This window comes from Magnolia sinica, chromosome 16 (assembly GCF_029962835.1).
Source record: "Magnolia sinica isolate HGM2019 chromosome 16, MsV1, whole genome shotgun sequence".
Lineage (NCBI taxonomy): Eukaryota > Viridiplantae > Streptophyta > Magnoliopsida > Magnoliales > Magnoliaceae > Magnolia > Magnolia sinica.
This window is the reverse complement of record NC_080588.1, coordinates 58,104,286-58,129,128: the sequence shown is the minus strand read 5'-3', so window position 1 is coordinate 58,129,128 and position 24,843 is coordinate 58,104,286. Positions and strand designations below refer to the sequence as shown.

General features: G+C 41.4%; 1 protein-coding gene across 1 annotated transcript; it reads right to left on the bottom strand.

Moving 5' to 3' along the window:
* Positions 1–1,276: 1,276 nt before the first annotated feature.
* On the bottom strand, positions 1,277–24,408 carry LOC131229263 (uncharacterized). Its single transcript, XM_058225168.1, has 4 exons — positions 23,997–24,408; positions 21,834–22,062; positions 1,829–1,953; positions 1,277–1,742 (listed from the first exon to the last, which is right to left on the bottom strand). Exons 1-4 carry the CDS (start codon positions 24,330–24,332, stop codon positions 1,644–1,646), a joined length of 789 nt encoding a protein of 262 aa, XP_058081151.1. The 5' UTR covers positions 24,333–24,408; the 3' UTR covers positions 1,277–1,643.
* Between the last annotated feature and the right edge of the window lie 435 nt (positions 24,409–24,843).

Genomic DNA, 24,843 nt, shown 5'->3' with positions numbered 1-24,843 from the left:
ATGGTTTTGATTGACAAGACGAGGGAGGACATAAACACAAAGCTAGATTTATGATGGGATGCTTTAGAATCTAAATGATTTAAAATTAGTAAAACTAAAACGGAATACATAGAGTGGGAATGAGGAATTAGTTAAGATTGTTGACCAAGAAGTTTCCCAAAATGACCACTTTCTATTTGGGTTGATAATTTATGAGTTAAGAGATTGACAATGATGTTACCCATAGAATTCAAGCAAGATGGAAGAAATGGAGATGTACCTCTGTAGTTTTATGTGATCATCATGTACCACTCAAACTGAAAGAGAAATTTCATAGGATGGCTATAAGAACCTTGGTGCTTTATGGGACAGCATGCTGGGCAGTTAAAAGGAACAACATGTTCATAAGATGAGGTAGCTAAAATAAGGATGTTGAGATGGATGAGTGGCAAGACAAGGGTAGAATTAGAAATGAATGCACTCGAGGGACTTTAGGAGTAGCACCAATAGGTAATCAGATGAGGGAAAATAAACTTGGATACCAAGAACTGTGACTGTTGGTACAAGTTGAAGGCCCTGAAAGAGCAAGAATAAGGCCCAAGAGGACATGGGCAGGGGTAGTAAAAAAAAAAAAAGACTGGATAATCTATGGTCTAATTGCAGTTACAGCCCTTGGTAGAGTAGAACGGTGGAAAAGGATTCATGTATCCAAACCCAATTAGTTGGGATAAGGCTTAGATGATGAGAATAATGATATCTAATACATAAATCATATTTAACTAAAATGAGACCAATTGATATTATTTATCTAAACATCTTTCTACTCTACTTTTTAGCCTTTTAATTTTTAGTTCCTTTTTTTTTCTGGATTAGTGAAGGAAGATATATAGGCAGTAGGGATTGCCTATAAAGTCAAATGAAATCTGGACCCAAACACAGGAAAATACAGGCATTAGGGCCTGTTTGGTAGACTCCTGAAAATGTAGCTAATCATAATTATGTAGTAGAGATCATGATATCTAATACATTATGATTAGCTGAAACGAGATGAACCCATTTTCAAGCATCTACCGAATAGGCACTTAGCATTTCATCAATAGGGTTGGAAGAGTGGGAAAAGGATACAAGCCAGTTGACTCTACTTGGATAGAGCAAAGGCACCCATGGGCCAGTGCCTGACAACAAGGTGGGCTTCATCGCTTCATCGAATGGGAGTCTGCAACTACCCCGCTGATTACCAAAGCAGGCCTCTTAAAGCATTTTGCCGATATTTGTAGACAGTGGAGAGAATTGAACAGAAGTCGAATTGGCTCCTTGAGAACTATATAAAGATTTTTCACATCTGGTATATTTTGCAACTGTCAGAACATCTTTTTACAGCAATTTGCACCAAAGCATGAACCAAATGATTTCCATGAAAATTCATGGCATGTATTTTTTATTTGCTCAGAGAGCAAGAAACAGAAGGAAACAACTATACTACCGCTCTTTGCTGATTCATGCTTTCCGCTGCTTTCCACTGTTTAGACCATGCTCAGCAGGAAATCTTGCAAAGAGAACTGAAAGGACATCGGATTGCAATTCCATGCGATACCAAATCAGCGGCAGGTGGTAAACAGTTCCAACATCAGAAGACGGCAAAACAATCGGAAATGGTTGTGCGTTCAATCAGTTGGAATCTTATCCATGCTAACTTTCTTTAAGCTCGCCATGTATGTGATGTAAATGGACCAAATGAATGAAAATGAATTGCTTACCAACGGCTGCAACAGGTATACCAAGATCAAAGTTATCAACAAGCTTCAATATTATCAAATTAGATGCAGACAATGGAATTCTTGAGTGTTACCTGCAGACGGACGGGAATGAATTTGAAAGTGATGAAATCGCAAATGGGCCAGTACACGAGGCCATTTAATGTCGTCGGAATCATGTCTCGCTTCAACCTGGCAACAATCTCAGCACCATTTTCACCTGTGTTTGTCACACATGCATACAGTAAGTTTGAAGCTAATATGATCAATTGGAGTCTGGCACACGAGCACGAGGCACATGTCTAGATGTCTAGCCAAAGTGCGTGTAGATGAGTCTTTAAGCTCTACAAAGGATTTTTGCAGTACTTTTCTTCCGAACAATGACAAACCTTATTAAAGAAAACGGAATTTTACAAAATACTACCTCATTAATACAGTATTTACATCCCATTACCTTTTTCAAAACGGTTTCCAACGAGGTAACCCATTAATTTAAGTAATTATCACTGGAGTTCCTTCTATTAGATTTCTTAACAGAAGTTGGGGTTTGGCCATTCAAGCAAGGTGTCAGTGGCACGAGTGGGCACCACCGTGATGTTTATGTGAAATCCACCCCGATGATCAGGTGCGTTACCCCATGTTAGGCCCAAGGCCCAAATATCAGCCCCATCAATGATTCAAGTGGACCAGATGATTGGAAATAGAATACGGGGCAACGCTCACCATCCAAAATGTTTCCCTTTGTGGCCCACTTGAATCACAAATAGGTCTAATTTTTGGGCTCTAGGACTAAATTTTGGAGTGGAATCTAATGGTTGGAGTAGATTTCATATAATCATCATGGTGAACCCTGTAAAAATCAAAGGTGGACATCTCTCTCCCAGCTATTTACTTGGTGTGGCACACCTAAATCACATACACATCAAGGTGGGCCTAATGTGGGATTACACGTCTAAACACATACACATCCCTCTCCCAGCCAAATTTTTTGTCCCTAAGCCTAATGTGGGATTACACGTCTAATGGTCGGAGTGGATCTCGCATACACATCAAGGTGGGCCCCGTAAAAAATCAAAGGTGGCATCCCGTAAAGTTTTTTTCTTTTAACGTATCTGAGAAAATTTAGGAATTGTTGGGAGATGGTCGCCCACCATTGATTTTTTTTAATGGGCCCATCGAAATGTATATGTGAAATCCACTCCGACCATTAAGATGTGTAATCCCACGTTAGGCCTACGGCTAAAAATATCAAGCTAACCTATTATTCAGGTGGGCCACCCCAAATGAAACAGTTGGGAGATCTTGATTTTTACAGGACCTACCATGATGATTATATGAAATCCACTCCAACCATTACATGCCACACCAAAGTTTAGGCATATGGGCCTAAAAATTACACCTATCGGTGATTCAGGTAGGCCACACCAAGGGAAACGGTTTAGAGGTTAAGAGTTGTCTTGTACACTATTTCCAATCATGTGGTCCACCTAAATCATGATGGGGCTGATTTTTGAGCCCTGGGCCTAACATGTGGTGACGCACCTGGTGGTCGAGGTGGATTTCATATAAAAATCACAGTGCGGCCCACCTGAGCCACCAACCCCTTCTTCGCAGAGACCAACCCCAACTTCCATTAAGAAATCTAACGGAAGGTACTCCAATGATAATTACTTAAATTAATGCGGTAGCTTATTGAAAACCTTTTTGAAAAAGGTATTAGGATGTAATATCGTATTAATGTGGTGGTATTTAAAGTTCCCTAAAGAAAAACCCAAAAATAAAGACAACGACATGCAATTACAGAAAGAGACAAGAAAACAAAGCCAACGGAATTTGAGAGAGAGAGAGAGAGAGAGAGAGAGAGAGAGAGACGGAAGCTATCTAACTACAGTCATCTGAAACAAATCCCATTCTCCTGAAAGATCCACCATGGACAATCCCAAGAAATCCAATGTCGAGAGTACCCAGTTGATAATCATCATTAGAATTCTTCTTTTTAAGGATTTGCAGCAGCTTTATCCTAAAATATTCTTCTATTTCCCTTTCCATACTCAAAAGGACCCCAAAAAACACCATCCTCCAAAGGATTTCCTTTCGCCCTTTGCAAGGTCCACGTCACCATTCCAACAAATAGATCACCAATGGAATTATTGAAAGTCCAAGAGATCCCAAACTGAGCAAGGAAAACATCCAAACCTCCCTCACCAATATGCAATCAATAAGTGATCAACTAACTCTTCCCCTTTCTTGCACATGAAACACATATTGGGAAAGGCCATACTACATTTCTTTAAATTATACAGAGCTAAAATTTATTTGTTGTAGCAACACATTTGAAAGCTTTAACCAATGGAGGTACTCGAACTTTCCAAAGTTTTGCACAAGGAAAATCACCATTCCATGAAGCCAACATTGAATATTTGGATTTAGCCAAGAAATTACCATTAGGTGACAATCTCCAAATTTCCCTATAGTTGACGGGACTTTCAACATCCGCTTCACTCAACCAGTTTAATAAATCTGAGAGGAGACGATTCCTCACCAGAAAGATTTCTTCGCAGCCTAATGTTCCAGACCAGGCCACCCCCCACCATCTCATAACAGTCCTGGGCTTTTTCTTCCTTTGCAATCACGAGCAAGAATAATAGGTGAGAGCAAATGGAATGCTGCCCTGCCAAGCATCCATCTAGAATCTGACTTCATCACCCCATGCTGACAAGAAGACAGATACCCTTACCAAATCCATACCAACTCTGGTCTTTCGGTCTGCTGACTAATCTTGCTAATGGCTTTCCACATCTTGGATCCTCGTAATCTAGCATAAATCCTTGGAAACCACCCTCTGCCAGCCTCGCCATATTTCCCACCAATCACATGCCTCCAAAGCACATCAGGCTCCAACCGAAACCTCCACCACCGCCCACCATTTACTCAAAAGTGCCGAGCTCTTTTCATTACCAATCCCAAGGCCCCCTTATCTAAACAGTTTTTGCACCTCCCTCCAATTAATGAGATGGAATTCATGCCCTGACTCTCTCCCTTGACCCAAAAAAAAAAAATCCACATTGTGCCAAGATGGCATGTGCAGCTATGTGTAGAGGTGTATTTGGGATAACAAAAGTCTCATAAAGGACCCAGCAACTAGAATAGACAACCATGACAAAAGGTAAAAACAAGTAACATTTTAAGCAGCTGCAAAAATTATAAAAGCCAAAACATTAGATATATCAACCAAATTTTACAAAATGAATTTATTGTGTGGAGACGAAAAGGAACTAAAAACAGATGAAAGCAGAAATATGTTTTCCTCACAAGAAAGCTTAGCTGCCACTGCCCTGAGGCATAGCAGCAAGTTGCTGCCCTAGAGGGTATGACAAATGGCCATTGCAACCCTGCAGACTCACAGTGTGTCAGCCACAGCCATGCTGGGCATGTGGCAGTGCAGGGGTGATCCTAAAGACTGGCTAATGCTATGCAGAAGGATGGGCATGCTGCATCCCAGTGCAAAACCCAGATGGAAAGGTTGGCCACTAACCGCATTATAGGCTCTTAGACCATGCCTAATACCATGAGTGCTGTAATAGTGCACTGGAAGCAACCCTGCATGACTACTTGCTGTAAGACAGCCACATAGGGTTTAGCCCATAGCAGGTGTGTGCATGATAACCATGGCCACAAAATTGAATGACAGCCAAATTGAGATACATGATGCACGTTTACGGAGCCAATTATTAAACGAATGATATGTGCAGTAAATTTATTGAAATGAATCAGTCAAAACTAAAAATAGAATATTTGAAGATGGATACAAAAACCACCTTGTAGCAATTGCATCAGCCTGTCCCCAACCTCAGTAAAGGGGGGTTTATGTCAGGTGGGCTTCCATTCCTTGAACTTTTAGTATGCTACGATGAGTCTGTTTCGATTTAGGTAAACAGGATCTGTAAATCCAAGCAGAAACAGCTGGGACAAGGCTATGCTGACAATAATGACGATGTAATGAAGATGGATCTAAAGGTTGCCTAGAGGCAGATTTCAACAAATTAAAAGTAGTAACAAATCCGAACCATAGATATGATGGGACTCACTAAAGATAGCTATGTTCAACAAATCCCTCAAAGTGGAATGTCATAGAAATGTTTTCTCACTTAACCATATAGTTGTGAGCCACCTATTGAAGCGCTAGAGTTCTACCAAATCTAGGGGTTTTTAGTGCAAGGTCCATCCACAGGGGACCTATAATATCAATAATTAGGAAGTTAGGATAAATGGCCATGGACCCTACATCCCAACTCTTGAGCAAACTGAAACACTCTTTTAAGTCTTGTACCACCTTCTCACTGAGCATTGTATCAACATCATCATCTTGCCTTCTCCCAGAAATTTGGTGCCAACTTTGAAATGGTAAATAGGCAAAAGTTTTATGATCTGCTACCAACCAGACATCAAACTTCTGCTTCTAACCAGGCTCTAGAACCATCAGCAATAAAGGCTCATAGTGATGGGGACATCACGCGCACACGCGCACTCACGCTGCCCCCCCTACGCACGTACGTACGCAGAAGGAGGACCCCACCATCATTCTGGCTCGATGACGACGTCCAGAGAGGGCCTCCTAGCTAGAAGACAAGTTTTGGTTCAGAAAAGTGGCCCGATAGTCAAGAAAAGCCCAACATGGGATCTCATGATCGTGGCCCACTCATCGGATTGGTTTTATATTTTAGGTTTTGCTTATTGTTATTATTTAGAACATCGTGAACGCTTTAGATTTCCTCGTTTGATTTTTATTTTAGTTTACTTAATCGCCAAGTAATAGGTGTTGCACATGGTGCGAGTTTTTGGGTATAGGGTTCTCCCTATAAATAGGCACCCCTTGTAGTTCTTTTCATTCATTGAAGTTAATAAAAAAATTCCTGCTTTATTTTTCTGCTCTCTTCGTGAGTTGTAGAAGAATTCAAAAGTGGGTGCGAAACCCTCCCTTTTCGAAGGGCTAACTACCGTGGTACGAAGCCACATCGACCCCCACTCGTCCCTATCCTATCCCATCCATATATCCTATCTTCCCCACCATCCGTACTTTGAATTTGTCCTTTTGTTGCATCAGATTTCTTCATTGAAGCAGGTTTCCAGATTTCGGCCCGCAGGCGAGCTGAAACTTCGGCGGAGCACCACGCACAAACCGTACATCGGATCGAGCTGAAATTTGGAGGTTTTGGAGTCCATCCCTGGCCGACCAGGGTCAAGGTGGCCTTTTTCTGAATAGTGGGCCCCACACACGTGCGGCCGGGATGACGCGCACGTCCGTCTGGGCCATTGTTACTGTCCACACGCGGGATCATCTTTTGGCTCAGGTTTTTATCCTCTTTTATCCTCTCATAGCCGTTTTTCATGAATCATAACCCTAGATTACATGATCCCTAATTGATTTGCCCCTTTCTATCACCTTAGGGTTCCTTGAATTGAAATTAGGGAATCCCTTGGATTATGGACTGATTTTTTATGCATGAGTAGTTGATTTTATTTCCCTTTGACATCGTTTGGTTTATAATTTTTATTGGTCCAGTCCTAGCCTGTGTCGGCTTGGACCCGCATAGATTCCCCTTTAATTGAATGTTTGGATTTTCATGTGGGATGTGGAATTTGCGTGATTGTTTCTGAATTGGTGTGATCTAAGCCTGAAATCTTGCATATCATATTTAATTTTCCATGTCCTACATCACATAGGTTTTACGTTCTTAAGATTATTTCGCTCAAAAGTAGATTCTTTCACATTTTATATGCAAAGAAAAAAAAAAATACAATAGATATAAGATTTTATTAGAATGAAACACAAGCAAAAACAATACAAGACAACCTGAATCCAGTAGCAAGTGACCATACATCACTTACACAAGCCAACTAAATTATGTTGTACGTTTTAAATGCAATGTAGAAGTTTTTTTTTCCTTTTCTTTTCTTTTGAATATCAATAAGATTTTATTGAAGCAAAACATATAAAAGAAAAAAGACAACCTCAATCAGTTAGCAAGTGACCCACTCGACACTTAAAACCAAACTAAACAGCCCAAATAAAAACTCGAAGTGCTGAAACTCAGTGGGACAAACCAAAGCAAGCAATACAAGGACCAAGTCTCAACAACAATCAGAAAGACCTATCCAGAGAGCAACTCCCCTCCACAAATCATCCCTTTCCAGTGAGGCCAAAAATTTAGGTGGGAGAATCCACTGAAATCAGGCCTGGGGAGGACCTAGTCAATGATCCTATAAGAAATGCTCCTTATAGATTCAACCAAACCAGCTTTGCCTTTAAAAAAAACTCTTCAATTCCCTTTCTTACGCAGGCCCCAAATGATACCATATGGCAGTACCCTCCACAGTTTTATAAGGATGCCCAAAAGGAAGAAGTCAAAACAGCTAAAGAATTTTTGAAACGTAATGATTTTATTGAGAATAAGTCAAAAAAAAAAAAAAGGCTAAAGAATACAAAGAATTATAAGGATGCCCAAGAGGAAGAAGAGAGGACAGTCTCCCAAAACTTGAGAAATTGAAGCCCAATCCAAAACATCATACTTGACAAAACTAAACACTTCCACAATCGTCCCACTAATATTATGTAAGCATCGATTATTCCTCTCCCCCAAAGAGCCCATAGGCCAGCCAACAACGCCCATCTCCAAACAGTCCTCCCTCTTTTCCTTACCCCTCCCCCATGCCAAGCGAGCAAGAACCCTTCAATCAACTTTGGCATTACCCAAGCAATGGCGAAGGGTCCAAGATTTGATTCCAAAGATCACTTGCAAAGGGACAATAAATGAAAAGATGGTTGATTGTCTCCTCATCTGCAAGTAAAAGAGGCAAGCATTGGTGGTTATCATCTTTCTCTTGCACAGGTTGGCCATGGTGAGCAGTGAGAACCTTCATTCTACCAATCAGCCATGCTAATGCTGCAACCTTGGGAGGAGTCCCACAAAACCAAAAGAAAGTGGTATACACACAGTTGCCTCTAGAAGAAGACCGATGGAGCATTCCGTAAAAAAGATTGAACAAAGAACTGCCCAGACTTCTCAGTTGTCCAAACCATTGTATCCTCCAAAATAGAGGGAGAGATGCTTGCGAGCCTTAACGACTAGCGACTAACAACAGAGATGTCCCCCCCTTGGGGATAGGCTGGCAAGCCTCGAGAAATCGATACGAAGGGTGCTATCACCCAACCACACATCATCCCAAAATCTTATTCTTTTTTTATCACCCAACGAGTAGCCTATACCTTCCTTGAATCAGTTCCTCAACCTATATTCTTTTTCACAAAGTCGTGCCCTATACAAAGTAAAGTCCGTGTCCACCATACTTCCTTCCACAAACCGCCCACCTCCGAAACAAACCACCAATGCCATTTACCTAAGAGAGCATCGATCATCACTTTTGACAAATAAATACACCGATTAACTAGCCGTTTCCAATAAAGGGATTAGGTAAATCTCAACACAAAGATGAGGTTAATCCATCAGGATCATGCCCCTTAGCATAAGATCACATAAACAGTAAAAAGTGATGACCTAGGGATATGAGGATATCCCAGATCTAGCATAAGTCAGTCCGCGATCAAGTTTGGATCTAATTCTACTGACTAATCATCCCTCTTTTCCGTTCAAACTAGAAATGGGGTATCCGGAGAGAAACGAAATGGGTGAAAAATGAAGGGTTCGAGATGAAGAAAGTACGGGTCTTTTTGTTGTTAAAAGAAAAGAAGGAAGATAATTCTTACCTTTTCATGCACCTCGAAGATCTAGAAAAAAAGAAACCTGAAATCGGGGTAGAATCCTCAACACCCAAGGGCCAATCCTAAAACCTTAATCTCTTGAATAAAGAGGAAGAAAAGAGACAATTTTCTATTCATTCAATAATAATGAAAATAGGATTTCTCACAACGTATATATAAGTTATGGAAAAAGTAAAAGTGCACTAAAGCCCCTGAATACAAGAAAAATAACAAAAAAAGATGAAAAGTAAATAAAGTGCAATAAAGCCCCTGAAATAAGGAAAAGAACAAAAAGCGCCTAAAACTAAAACACCTGTGTGGTAGGGTTTGAAATCAAATCCATGGATCTATGGTCAGGGTGCGGTCGTGCCACTCCTGCACTTGTAGCGCGTCAAAAAATGGGTCTAATGGACCCAACGTCCATCCACATCAACTCCTCCACTCCGGTACTCTATTGGCGACGCCTCCTCCTCTGGTACACTCTAAATGGTGCACCACTGATGTCCACATCAACTTCCAACTTTCAAATGCCAACGCCCCCTTCAACAAAAGGCTTGTAAACCTCTTCCCAAATCAGCAAGTGAATTTTTTTTCTTTTCCTTAGCCCCTTGCCAAATAAAGTGGCTTCTCAGCCACTCCAACTTGTCCAAAACTTTACTCTAGGCACTTGAACAAGGACAAAAAATACAATGGGAGGTGACAAGAGTCAAACTTCCTCCTAGCGAAAGATGATGTCGTTTCCAAGCAAACAACTTCCTCTCTCCTTTCTCAATCACCACGTCCCAAAGATGCTTTGTAGGCTTTCTGACGCAAAGGGGAAGCCCCAATATGATGAGGAAAATACCCACACCTTACATCCAAAACACCTCTTCCAACTCCCTAACCTCCTCCTTCGAGACGCCAACATCTAATATTTCGCTTTTGGAAACCTTCACCATAAGCCCTGACACTACCTCAAAGCAACAAATAATCTTCCTCAAGTTGTCCACCTTATAGGCTTCAGGGTCACAGAACAAGAGCATGTCATCAACAAATTGTCGATGGGATATTTGGAAATCCCTATACCAACCTAGAAACCACTCAAGAGATCTACTTCTCCACCCTTGTCCAACATTCTGCTCAATGTATCCACTACCACCATAAACAAGAACAACAATAGCCAGTCCCCTACCTAAGACCTCTCTAGTTAAATACCCTTTACACAACCCGTTGACTAGAACCGAGAATCTCACTAACCTTGTACATACTTGGATCCACTTCTCGGGCCACACTAATCTAGAAAGTCCACTCGACATTATCATACACATTTTCTATGTCGAGCTTGCAAACAATACATGTTTTGCCTGCCTTGTGCCAAGCATCAATGCACTCATGGGATACCAATGCACAATTCAAAATCCGTCCTCCTTCAATGAACATACCTTGCATGCCCAAGGACTAATTGAAACCTAGTGGCAATCTTTGCTAGAATCTTATAAGGAGCACCTATCAAGCTTATAGGCCTGAAATCTTTTAGACAAGTTACACCTTCCTTCAGAACTAGGAGTATGAACGAGGCTCTCATCTCCACTAGAAGGCGATTGCTATTAAAGAACTCTATTATGAAGCCAATCACATCCACTCTCACCAAGTCCCAGAAAACCTAGAACAAAGCCAAGGGATAACCATCCGGTCCCGGCACCATATCATGCCCTAAAGTATCTACTACCTCCTTTATCTCCCCATTGGTTACCGCCTTTTCAAGAACCTCCGCCTCATTCACCCTAATTGTTGGGAAATCCAAGTTATCAAGTCTCGGTCAAATCCACCCTTCGCCAGTTAGGAGGTCTTCATAAAAGTGGACAATGGCATTGTAAATTTTCAACTCGTCCACCCTTTCCCCCTCTACCTCCACACTGCTAATCTTATTACTTCTCGCTAGCACTAGCTATCCCATGGAAAGACTTTGTATTCTTATCCCCCTCCTTGAACCACATCACTCTAGAACTTTATCTCCATTTAATTTCCTCATCTTTTAAGAGTTTCTTGTACTCAAGCAGCAAAGAGTCCCTTTTTGCCTTCTCCTCCTTCACAAGCATCATCCCCTCTTCCTTGACGTCAATTGCCTAGATTTCATTAAGGATACCACCCAATTTCGCAACCCAATCCCCAAGCACCTCTCTTCTCCAACCTATGAGCTTGCCTTTGAGAAGTTTCAACTTTTGAAATAGAATGAAGCTAGGGTGGCCTTCTTATGCAAGACAATTAACCACTTGCTCTAAAAGCTCGAACTGTTAGAGTATGGTGAATTAATCTCTTTATCTCATAGCCCAGGCCCCACATCTCATGAGTTAGGACCTCAGCTGAACCCCCCTCATGGGCTCCAAAATCACATGGGTACCGCCTCACACGGATTGCCCACCCTGAGTGTGTCCCCGCATCCCACAAGCTACCCACTCGAGCCCAGTGTGAAATGCGCATTAATCACCCCCGGTGAGGAATCTCGAACACGAGATCTCCCCCGTGAGCCTCACCCACCCCGAGTGTGCCCTTGCATCCCACAGGCGACTCCACTCGAGCCCAGTGTGAAAATGCCCCTGCATTAATCACCCCTAGTGAGGAGTCTCTAACACGAGACCTCCCGCTCTGATACCAATTTGATGCAGGACAATTAACCACTTGCTCTAAAAGTTCGAACTGTTAGAGTATAGCGAATTAATCCATTTATCTCATAGCCCAGGACCCACATCTCATGGGTTAGGACATTGGCCGAACCCCCCTCGTGGGCCCCAAATCACATGGGTACCGCCTCACACGGGCTGCCCACCCCAAGTGTATCCCCACATCCCACGGGCTACCCCACTCAAGCCTGGTGTGAAATGCGCATTAATCACCCCCGATGAGGAGGCTCGAACACAAGACCTCCCCCATGGGCCTCGCCCACCCCAAGTGTGCCCCTGCATCCAGTGTTTGCAATATCGATACTATCAGCCGATATATCAGCCGATATTATCGTTATTGCTGTCCAGCGAGACGAAACCTACACGAAACCACTCGGAAGTTCCAAAAAAGAGAAAAAATGATTTTATCGCGCGATATATCGTAGGATATCGCCCCATTATGATCGATATCGTGGATATCATCGATACCATCACTCATCATTGGATCTGTGGGGTTCGTAATTACCAAAAAATCATTTTAAAAAAAAAATAGAGAGGAAAAGCTTGAGGGAGGATTTTAGTACCTGTAGACTCAGATTGCATGATCGGAGGTTGAATTTGATGGGCCACTCCATCAACAGCGGTAATTTCGATTTCCCTCTTTATTTTTTCTTTGAATCCAACGGAGATTTCGCATCATAACGAAGATTTCGGCAAAGGGATTTCTGCAACCTAGATTTCGACGAGAAATCGGGCATATTGAAGACAAGATTTGAGATTTTTAGGATTCGGAATCTCCGGAACCCTTTCCCTCTTTCGAAATGCGGCTTCCTCCGCTGAAATCCCTTTAGAAATCCGATTGCGAACTGAGTCACTTGTACGCTTTAACGTACTGATGAAACTCCGTGGGGCCCACTGTGAATGTATGTGGTTTATCCACGCTGTCTAACCGTTTTTGCAGATCATTTAAGGGGTTGATCCCAAATTTGAAGCATATCCAAAGCTGAAGTGGACCACACCATATGAAACAATGGGAATAATGATTTCAACCGTTGAAAGCTTTCTAGTCCCCACGGTGATGTTTATTTGTCATCCAACCTGTTCATTGGATCACAGAAATAAGGATGAAGGGAAAACATAAATATAAGCTTGATCCAAAACTTCGGTGGCCCTCAAGAATTTTTCAATGGTATATATTCAATTGACATTTGTTTCCCATGGTGCGGTCCATTTGAGCTTTAAATGTGCTTCAATTTTGGGATCAAGCCCAAAAATTATCTATTAAAATGGATTGAAGGAGTAAATAAAATATACAAATCACAGTGGATCCCACGGTTTTTACTAAGTGCATAAAATAAAATGCACCCGTAAATGCACTTGGTGGATTGGTGCTACATAAGAAACTAACTTATTGGGTGTTACGCTTGCTATAGGGACCACGTTGATGATATGTTGTAGATCCGCTCCGTTCATTCGTTTTTATAGCCCATTTGATGATGTCATCTCAAAAATCAAACAATTAAAATATCAGGTGGACCGCACCACATCAAACGGTGATTAATGAACACTTACCATTAAATGATATGGATCTGCTTAATTTTTCTAGTGTCATCCACCCAAAACTTAAATCTGCTTAATTTTTGGAATAATATTCTTAAATTATATGAAAAAATAAATGGACGGCTTGGATAAAATATATATACAGCAAGGTGGACCCCACAAGACTGGCTGATGTATCACACAGGTTGTGTGGTAAGAAGACGAGTGCTGATGCTCCGAGTTATACAAATGGTTCAAATGAGATCAAAGTTACATGGGCACATAATGATGTATTATTATATCCACTCTGTTCATCTATTTGGCGAGATCATTTTAGATCATGACCCTAAAAATAAGTCATATCCAAAGCTTAAGTGGACCACACCACAAATAGCTGTGGGAACAATGATTCTCACCATTAAAATGTTTGTAGGACCCACCATAACATTTATTTTCCATTCAATCTGTTTATAATGTCACGCATACCTGGATGAAGAGGGAAAAAAAATATCGTATTGATCCAAAACTTTTGTGACCCCAAAATGGTTTCAATGGTAGACGTTCAATCCTCCACTACGTTTTGCAGTGTGGTCCACTTGATAATTGGATCTGACTTATTTTTCGGCTCAAGTGTTACGACTAGCTTGCCAAATGGACGGGCAGTTTGGATATAAAATATACCTCATGATGGGACCCACAAAACTTGTTGACGTCAACACACCAAGGTGATGTGTGGTACACAAGCTGATCCACTTCTACGAATTTCCTAGGAAAGCCTTTGCCAGGAAATTCGCGCTAGAAACCTAGGTGGGCCCACCATAAAGTTTGTAAGAAATCTACCCCGTCCATCCTTTTTGTGAGCTCATTTTAGGACTTGGGACCAAAAGTGAGCAAGTTCCAAGACTCGAGTGGGCCGCACTAAAGGAAAAGGTGGGTAGGGAAATTCCTACCATTAAAACCTCCCTGGGTCGACAGTGATGTTTAAATGCCATCCATACCGTTTATAACGTCATTCCTACTGAGATGAACTAAGAAGACAAATATTACCTTATTCAAAACTTCTGTGGCCCCACGAATATTTCAATTGTGTACATTCAATCTTCACTTTTTTAGCACACTTGACTATTTGATCGGCTCATTTTTGGTACCATGTCCTAAAATGAGCTCACAAAACAAATGGGTAGGATGGATTTCTCACAAACATCACGGTGGGCCCTATCTAAGTTTCTAGCGCATGAAACGGTCTAGGCCACAACGTCCCTATCATTTATATGTATATTTATCCATTTGTATTTCTTTTGCTTTTCAATAAATTGGTTGTGTTTTCATACATGTCTTCCATACATTTATAAATGTCATGCATTCAATTTAAATATAGTTGCATTAGTTCAATTAAACATCGCATAACTTAGGACCTTATACAAAGAAAATTTATTATGTGCACCTTTTTTTTGAGATGTTATGGTTTAAAAGTGTGTATTAAGGTCCTTTTTAACAATCCATGAAGTTTCATTGAAAAATCCAACCATTTTCCCAATGTTTCCCCATGTTTCCCAAAAAGTGCGATACATTATGCGATACAAACGATATATCCCGTGCGATAACTGATACGTATCTGTATCCCAAGGGTGCGATACATAGCGCGATACCGATATTTCGAACACTGCCTGCATCCCACAGGCGACCCCACTTGAGCCCGGTGTGAAAATGCCCCTGCATTACCTTCCACCACAAACGAGGCCCACCACTCCTTCGCCAACTCAGTGAAGCCTACTACTTCAAGCCAAGATAAATCGAACTTGAAGGGCCTGGGGCCCCAATCTTCCTCGTCTACCTCTAGTAAAATCGGGCAATGATCAGATGTAAATATCAGGAGACCACGCTATCTCACAAGAGGGAACCTATCCATCCAATCCAAGGACACTAAAAAGTGATCCGACTTTGAACTAGCATTCCCTTCTTTCCTATTAGACCATGTGAACCTTACATCCTCCATCAGCAAGTCAACAAGCTCATTCCTCTACACCTACCCAGAGTAATCCCTCATATTGCGGGGTGACATGACCCCCAGCAAATTTCTCGAAGGAGAACCTTCTAACATTAAAGCCCTCTCCCACGCACCACAAGAACCCCCATCTTCTAACAGCAGCATCCAACTCATCCCACATAAGGCTTCTCTAACTCAGAGCATTCGGCACATACAACACAATAAACACCCACCTGAATCCCAAGGCCACGTCCTGAAAAATGACTGAGATCGAGAACTGGCAGCACCACCAGTCCACCCACAAATTGGAATTCCATATCACAAACACCTCCTGCTACCCCAACTGCAACCAATGAGATTTAATCATTCAATTTTCCTCCCCATAGATCATCAATAATCCTCTAACACAAGGGGTGCATCTTGGTTTCTTGCAGCACCACAACACGTGCCTTAAAATGTCTACACACCTCTAATTTGGGGTTTTTTCGTATGGCAACCCAACCCCCTTATATTCTAGCTTATAATCTTCATTTACAACTCTCTCTCTCTCTCTCTCTCTCTCTCTCTCTCTCTCTCTCTCTCTCTCTCTCCCCCCCTCCCCTTCTCTAGATTTCTAAATGCAAACCCACCCTTGTAGTTTATCGAGCAAACTACCTCAAGGCCATGGCCTCCTATTGACCCCTCTTCAACAAGCACAAACAAAGCTATATAATCATCATCGCAATCCCCAAATCACCCCAATCAACCTCCCCACATACCCTGATGCATCTCATATCCATTGCATACCTTTAGTCAACACGATTGCTTCCACTCGAACAGGAATCGCTAACTCAAAGACATTGAATTTGGCAAACATCACAACTCATCTTCATTGTCACTAGAAAATTGTAAGGTCGAGACATCCAAAGCAATAGTCACCATCTCTTCAACGACACAAGGATCTAGAAACTCTACTTTCCCAAAGCACCGAACCTCTTGGACAACCAATCCTTCTTAAGTAGCCACCCTCATAGTTAATCGAGCAGACAAGGTTCTTCAGTTCCCTCTCTGAGCCTAAAGATTACTAGACTAACTCAAGGCCATAGCCTCCTACTGACCCCTCTCTTCAACAAGCACAAACAAAGCTATATAATCATCCTTGCAATCCCCAAATTACCCCAATCAACCTCCCCACATGCCCTGATGCATCTCATATCCATTGCATACCTTTAGTCAACGTGACTTGCTTCCAATAGAATAGGAGTCGCTGACTCAAAGATCATTGAATTTGGCAAACATCGCAACTCATCTTCATTGTCACTAGAAAACTGTTAAGGTCAAGACATCCAAAGCAATAGTCACCATATCTTCAACGACACAAGGATCTAAAAGCTCTACTTTCCTAAAGCACCGACCCTCTTGGACAACCAATCCTTCTCAAGTAGCCACTTGCACAACCTTCATCTCCTTGGTTGACACAAGCGTAACCAGCGTAACATCTTCCTCCCCTTTCAGACAACTCTTTGTGATGGAGGGAACAACGGCTAACATTAGGCCCCCATGTACAAGAGGTAGGGTGATTGGCTCCACTAGATTCTTCAATGCCAACATTGATTCCCTTACAAAGCTTGAACAAAAGAGCGAGACTCAACCTCCCCTAACATAAATAAGAGACTTGGATCGCACATGCCACCATTTAAGCAACCCTGCACACATGACTCCAACTCTGGGCAAACTGCACAAAGGACCATCATGGCACGAGTTGATGACATGTTGACCCCTATGGCCTCACACTTTCTACATGCCTCCCCCTCCTTCCACATTCGAATAGTTGTTGCCTCCCTTGGACACATGTGATGCAAGGATATGTGATGACCTAATCCTAGATGCCCGGGTGGTAGACTCTCAGGAGTTTCAACTCCCGGTCAAGGGTTCGAGTACCCATAGGCGGTAAAATTCCACCAGCGTGAGTGTGTGTGCGTGTGTTAAAATATTTATTTTTTTTTTAAAAAAAACAAAAACTAATCCTAGATGCATATACAATCAAGTTAAAGATATTCAAATAAATAAATAAATCAATTAACTGTTTCCAATCAAAGGGATTAGGTAAATCTCAACACAAAGATGATGTCATTCCGTCAACATCATGCCCCTTAGCATAAAATCACGTAAACAGTAAAAATGGAAGACCTAGGGATACGAGGATATCCTAAATTTAGCATAAGTCAATCCACAGTCAAGTTTGGATCTAATTCTCCTGACTAGCCTTCCCTCTTTTCCGTTCAAACAAAAAGGGGGATATCCGGAGAGGAACGAAAGGGGTGAAGAATGGAGGGTTTGATATAAAGAAAGTACGGATCCTTTGTCATCAAAAGAAAAAAGAAGGCGGATGATTCTTACCTTTTCCTACACCTCAAGATCTAGAAAGAAGAAAACCTGAAACCAGGGTGGAATCCTCAACACTCAAAAGCCAATTCTGAAACCCTAATCTCTTAATAAAAGAGCGAACAAAAAAAAAAACATACGAACTCCTATTCATTCAATAATATAAAATAGGATTCCTCACAGTGTATATATAAGCCATGAAAAAAGTAAAAGTGCACTAAAGACCCTAAAAATAAAAATAAAAAGACAAAAATATAAAGAAAATGCAATAAAGCCCCTGAAACAAGGAAAAAGAACAAAAAACGCCTAAAACTAAAACACCCATGCGGCAAGGTGTGAAATCCGACCCATGGGCATGTGATCAGGGTGCGGTCATGCCGCTCATGCACTCGTAACGCGTTAGAAAATGGGTCCGATGGACCCAACGTCCATTCACATCAACTTCTCCACTCCAGTACTCTATCGACAACGCCTCCTCCTCTAGTACACTCTAAAAGGTGCACCACTGATGTCCGCATCAACATATCACCCACAGAAGCACCCCTCTCCGCTGCATGCAAAGGATAGGACACATGTAACTCCCAAAATCATTATAGTGTCGCCCCTCAACACCTCAGGACACACATCTAGCTGAGAACAATGTTATCGAATCGCATATGCGATCGCATATGCCTATGCGCATATGTGATCACACAATCACATATGCGATCGCATATTTTATTTTATTTTTAAAAAAAAAATTATATATATATACGGGAAAAATTCAAAAAAAATCAAAAATATATAAGAAATTAAGGAGAACTTTTCTAAGTTAATAGATAACTAATTTTACATATTTAAAATACATTTGAGAGAGATAAAATCAATTAAACAATGAATTAAACATCAAGTCATCCACATTTAACAATATAGTTAACAAGTAACAACAAAATCAACAAGCTATTTATTTATTATGGTAGAAACTACAAAATCAACAAGTTATCTTCCTTGAAACTTAAAAGTTCTTGAATCTTGATCTTCCAACTTCCAAGAGAGAGGGAATGCGAGAGAGAGAGAGAGAGAGAGAGAGAGAGAGAGAGAGATTAAGATCACTTGAAAGTAGGAAATACAATAGAGGGAGATTAAGACCACTTGTAATTAAGAAATGTAAGAGAAAAATAGAGTAAGAGAGCTTTGGAGTGAGAATATTGCGAATGGAGGAGATTTAGAAGCCTTTTTATAGGCAAAATGTTGTTTTTTAGCAAAAATAAAATAAAAATAAAAATTCAATGTGTCATGGCCAATATCGCATATTTTCGCATATGCAATGCATATGGATATGTGCATATGCAATCGCATATGAGCATATCGATCGCACACAACAACAATGGCTAAGAAGGCAACTCTCCCTTGCAAATGACAAGTGAAACGACACTAATACCCGTCTCCTCAGACACATGTCCATCGTCACTGGCTCTTCCCACCTACTATGACCAAAAAGCAAGACACGCTACGCACCTACGCCACTCTAGCTTCCGCATGCACACCTACCGCCAGTCATTCACTCAGCACTGAAGACGTCACATGGGCTTAATCCAATGGTCCAATGTACCACCACCGAATGCACCTTTATCTACCTACCTGGCATCTCTTGTTCTCCCCTCCCTCTTCGGTCCTCCACCTTCCTCGGCTACTCTCATACCCTTAAGGCTACAGGAAGGTGATTCTACCCTGATCCACACAAGGATCTTCTCATCTCCCACTAGTAATCATCTCCGAAATTGATCCCAAGTTCTTCTAGATGCAGATGAGAGCCACTTGAAGCTCCGCACACTACTCCATCAATGGGTTGATGACCAAGACTTCACTACAACAAGTCCTAACCTCCATAAACACCACTCGAACCCAAAGCTCCAAGGAAGACCCCACAACTGGATCCAGACGATTTCCCATCCTAGAACCAACAAATTTTTCCCATTTGCAAATTGTTGAGACCAACCCTCCCCTAAAGAGATTACCTACCATTAAAATACCATCAACCCTTGCAAATGGACAGAGCGAGATCAAGATCATCCTCTCACTAAGAAATGAGGACACAGTCTGGCTCCACCCCGCCACAACAGTGTTTAAGATAATAACCCACCTCTTCCAGCATCGCACCAGCTTTAATAGTGGCCACCAGGCACCATTGGAATGTTGGTTGAGAGTTCTCGAGTGCCAAGGGGCCCCGCGAACTCTCCTTTCCCGCACACCCGGCGTTGAGATTTTTCGACCAACACTTCAAAATAGGACCTCGCATTCCCTTGAGATGATTCCCCTCCAAAGTCTCCTAAGCAACATCTCTATCCTTCTTCTCTAAATCCTTGTTGTTCATACTTCCTTTCTCTGCCTACTGGGAGCTCAACAAACCGATGACCTCATATCCATATTTGGCCTTCTTTATTCCAAGTCCTTTCCCTTCGAACATCCATCTGTTCACTGCAACAACCCCCGTCTTATGTCTCATCCTCCCCTTCCATTTTCACAAAGGAAAAACCTCTTGGATCGCCCTTCAACCGAGGAATAAAGACCTCCATCACCTTTCCGACCTTGTTGAACTCGTTGGTGATGAACAACATTAGCAGCTCGGAGAAGATGCAAGTCGCCCTCCCTTCTTGCCCCCTGTTAGCTCCTTCCCCTTCCTCTGGACTTCAACCCGTTTTCCTTAACCCTAACACCTCTTCCCATACCTGACCCCCCTCGTAAGTGACCTCCCTCTCCCTACCCTCAATTTTCCATACCCACTTCCCTTTCCTCCACTACACTTGCCCCTTCCTCTTCCCTCTTTGTTGATGCTTCTTTGCCTTTACTTGATATTCCTCTAGATAGGGCTCTCAGTCTTCCCAGATGTGCTCTTAACCTTCCGCGGAAACCTCGTCAACCTCTAATGCTCACGAGCATCGTGAGCATCATTACTCCTTGCACTTGGATATTCAATTCAAATAGTCTTATTAAGAAGAATCTAATGAGAGGATTCTCTGAGCCCAAACGTTTCAATGACTATAATTGTCTTGGAGAAGAATCTTGGTCAGTGTATGCATGAATCATGTCAAATTATTCAGTTCAGACACACGATGCATCTCATGCTTAGATGAATTTATATGCAATACATAAAAGCAAGAAAGAGGACATCGTACATTTTTATTTTTTCTACAAAATAGCCAAGTTTTATTATATCAAGAGCTAAAACAATGGTAGAAAAATACCATGTCCGACAAATATATGATGAGACCCTAGCTTAAGTCATAAACATGAAATGAAGCTTCAAATGTCTTTTCTTTTTCTTTCTTTTTTTCTTTTTTTTTTTCTTTTTTTGAAAGGTAAATTTTCATTTGAATATCCTAGCCAAGCATTGTATAAAATCTCTATTTGAATATCCTGATAGTGGATTTCAAATGGTCTGCATACACAAAATTGAAGTGGAAAAAAGAACTTCCACAATTGAAGTTCATTTAAATGTTGCCACAGCTTCGATAACTCGAACAATAGAAAATGAAGCCGAATATATGAGGTGACATAAGTGACACGATAAAGGGACATGAACACACTATAAAGGAAACTTTACTATTTTCTTGTATCTTGACAAAGGCTAAATAAAGGACCATCGCTGCCTGATGCCTATAACTTCTCTTCGAAGAAAAGTGCATCTACTTTGTTCCACTTTCCAATAATTTAAAATTAAAAAAAAAAAAACTATAGTACATATAAACCATCAAAAACAGAGGAAAATGCATATCATAGACAAGAGCATAAAAGGTGTTGTCTTTCTGAGAGCATAGGAAATATATTCGTACCTTGTAATACAGCATTCACGGAGAAGAAAGTAGCATTGATAAGAGGGCCATAGACAGTTTGACCCATAAACATTTTCTTCAAAGTACTAAGTAAATCCCGCTTTGGTAGAATTCTTGAGACAAAATTGAACCATAAATGCAATGATGGTCCTGAAATTAGCATTCCATATCCAGCCATACGCAATGTCCTTATCGGGTCATAGGAATCTGAAGATGTAAGCGTAATCATCTGATGATGAAAAAATAACATAAACGAATTAAAAAATGATGATGAAAAATATAAGTACAGACTACAGCGACCCCTCAAGGGAAGTAGTTGAATGAAATTGGAGCACATGTGTGGAATTGAACTTCAAACGTGAACAGTTAAATGTGTGCCAATTTAGACAATCAATATCCACCACTAGATCCTCCAATACTGCTCAATCGATCCAACGTCTAAGGGCATCTCTCACAAAGGGGGCCTAGGGGCATCTCAACACTACTTTCCAAAAGAATCTCTGTCCAGGGGCTTGTATCCCATCTCAAAAAACAAAAATATATTGAATCAAAAACATCATAGGATTACATCCAAAGTTCCATACATTCAGCTATATATAGCCTTGTTTACAGAGTGCTACTTAAAAGAAACCAAGGCTTGAAACCTTTTGGCACAGAATTCATTTCCAGATCTTACTCAATCCTATCCTAGAAGTTGTAGTACAAATAAAAAGGATTGACCAAGCAAGGAAACAACCTTAATGGGGGTCCAAACTCTTAACCAAGGACTTGTAAATAAAGAAGAAACTCAATAGATAGGGAAACAACTCTAAAAAAGAGTCCCACTACCTGAGACAAACAAATCTTTTGAAAACAAAAGGTCCAAACACTTGAGGCAATTGCATACACAACCATATGGGGGCATGTAGGCTTTGTACAATTCTACAATGGCATTTTAACACATGCAGTTTGTACATAGGACTGTCGACGAGACACACCTAGGGTTGAACTGGGCCCAGATTTTGAACTGTTTGGGGCAGGCTGTTGTGCTGAGCCTATTCAAAATTTTGAATTTCACAGGCCCAGGCCCAGTCCACTGACAGCTCTATTTGTATATCAAACCCCTAAGGACATCCACAGGTCAATCACTCCCTTAGATAGGCTGCTCTGGTTCAGATTTATCATCAAATCATTGATATGAACCAAATCCTAAATCTGCCAATATGGACCCTTCATGTGGTCTAGATATTTAATCTAGATGGTTGGATGGTCCACATCTTCAATCTGTAATGTTGGTAGGACTGAAATGCATTGGATGGGCCGGATCTTCAATCAGCCACTAGTGGAAACATTCTTGGTCTCACAATGGATGATCAGATGGTCCTACATCATAACTGACCAGCTTCAATAATGGTACAAATGGATTCTAACAATTTGAATGGATTCTAACATCATTCCCCTGTAACAATTTGAATGATGACGCCCTTGATATTGCAAGCTGATGCCTTCAAGACTCTCCATACCACTCTGGCAAGCAGCGCATTTCCTCGACAATGCTGCCAATAGAACTACTGGCTCAAACATGCCAAAATGGCACACATTTAAGAGATCAAAACCACTCATCATGTCAATTGCACATGCCAAAATGCTACATGTGTAAGAGATCAAAACCGCTCATCATGCCAATTGCACCATATAGAACATCCCCCACACCCACCCAAACAAAAAAATTTACTGGTTGACAGATCAGATGAGCCACAGAAGAACAAAATAATTGGACAACTAAGAAATACTGACCGGTGGTCCACATTCAATGCACAATGTGCGGCCCACCAGATAATTGAACTAGCTAATCTTACGCAAGGGCGTCTATAAAGTTAGGGCCTGCCTGATGAGTGCTTCCACTTCAGCACATGCAATCCCAGTTCCTATTCACATTCCTCTTCAACAAAGGTGTGGCCCACCAGATGAAGCAGCCAATCTGATGAGTGGCTTCAAGTTTGGCATGTATGAGCCACAGGACCATTAACAAATGACAATTTTCATCACATCTAACTTCCAAAACAAAACTAAAATGCAAAAAAAAAAAAAGACGGAAATGAGGATATACATACACACATACATGCATCCATACATAGATAGAGAGAGAGAGAGAGAGAGAGAGAGAGAGAATTAGGTTTTTGCCTGAGAAGAGACATCGGCACCGGTGAAAATAATCCCAGCAGTGACGCCCTTCGTGAGAACGGGGCGGGCCTCGATCATCCCCAAATACCAGCCTACGAGTCCGATCTTCTTCGGAGAAACGGAAGGAGGGAGTTCCGATTCGATGTGTTTTTTAAAGCGAAGATGGGAGCGAACATAAGCCCTTGAAAGTTGCTTTGTGAGAATCGGAGCTGAGGTTGGAGGAGAGAGAAGGGAGCGATGAGAAAAGAGTCCACCATGGAATGAGAAACGTCCGTTGCTGCTGCTGCTGCTGCTGCTTGCATTTCTTAGAAAGAAGATACTCCTGCCGCTGCTCATTCTGGTGACAGAGACTTTGGTGGGAAATTTCGTAACTTAAAAAGAGCAGGCACATCTCTTCCCTCGTCTGAGGAAATGATGTTTAGGTTGGGATCATTGTAAAAACCTGCCCTTTGTTTACTGATAATTGTAAAAACCTCCCCGTCCGGTTATTACAATTACCTCCCCTCTTTTCCGGTGGTTTGTCTAGTGGGACTCCGTGGCCCCACCATGATGTATGTGTTTTATCCACACTGTCCATTCATTTTATAAGATCATTTAAGGTCTTGATCCCAAAAATGAGACAGATATAAATGTCAGGTGGGCCACGGCATAGGAAATAGTAGTGATTGAATATCCACCATTAAAAACCTACTAGGCCCAATGTAATGTTTATTTGACAGTCAGTCTATTGACTAGGCTATACATACCTGGACGAAGGGAAGAACGAAATATCGCCTTGATCCAAACGTTTTTAATTGTGGGCATTCAATCAACATTATTGCGTGTGTATCTCGTATACTGATTTGAA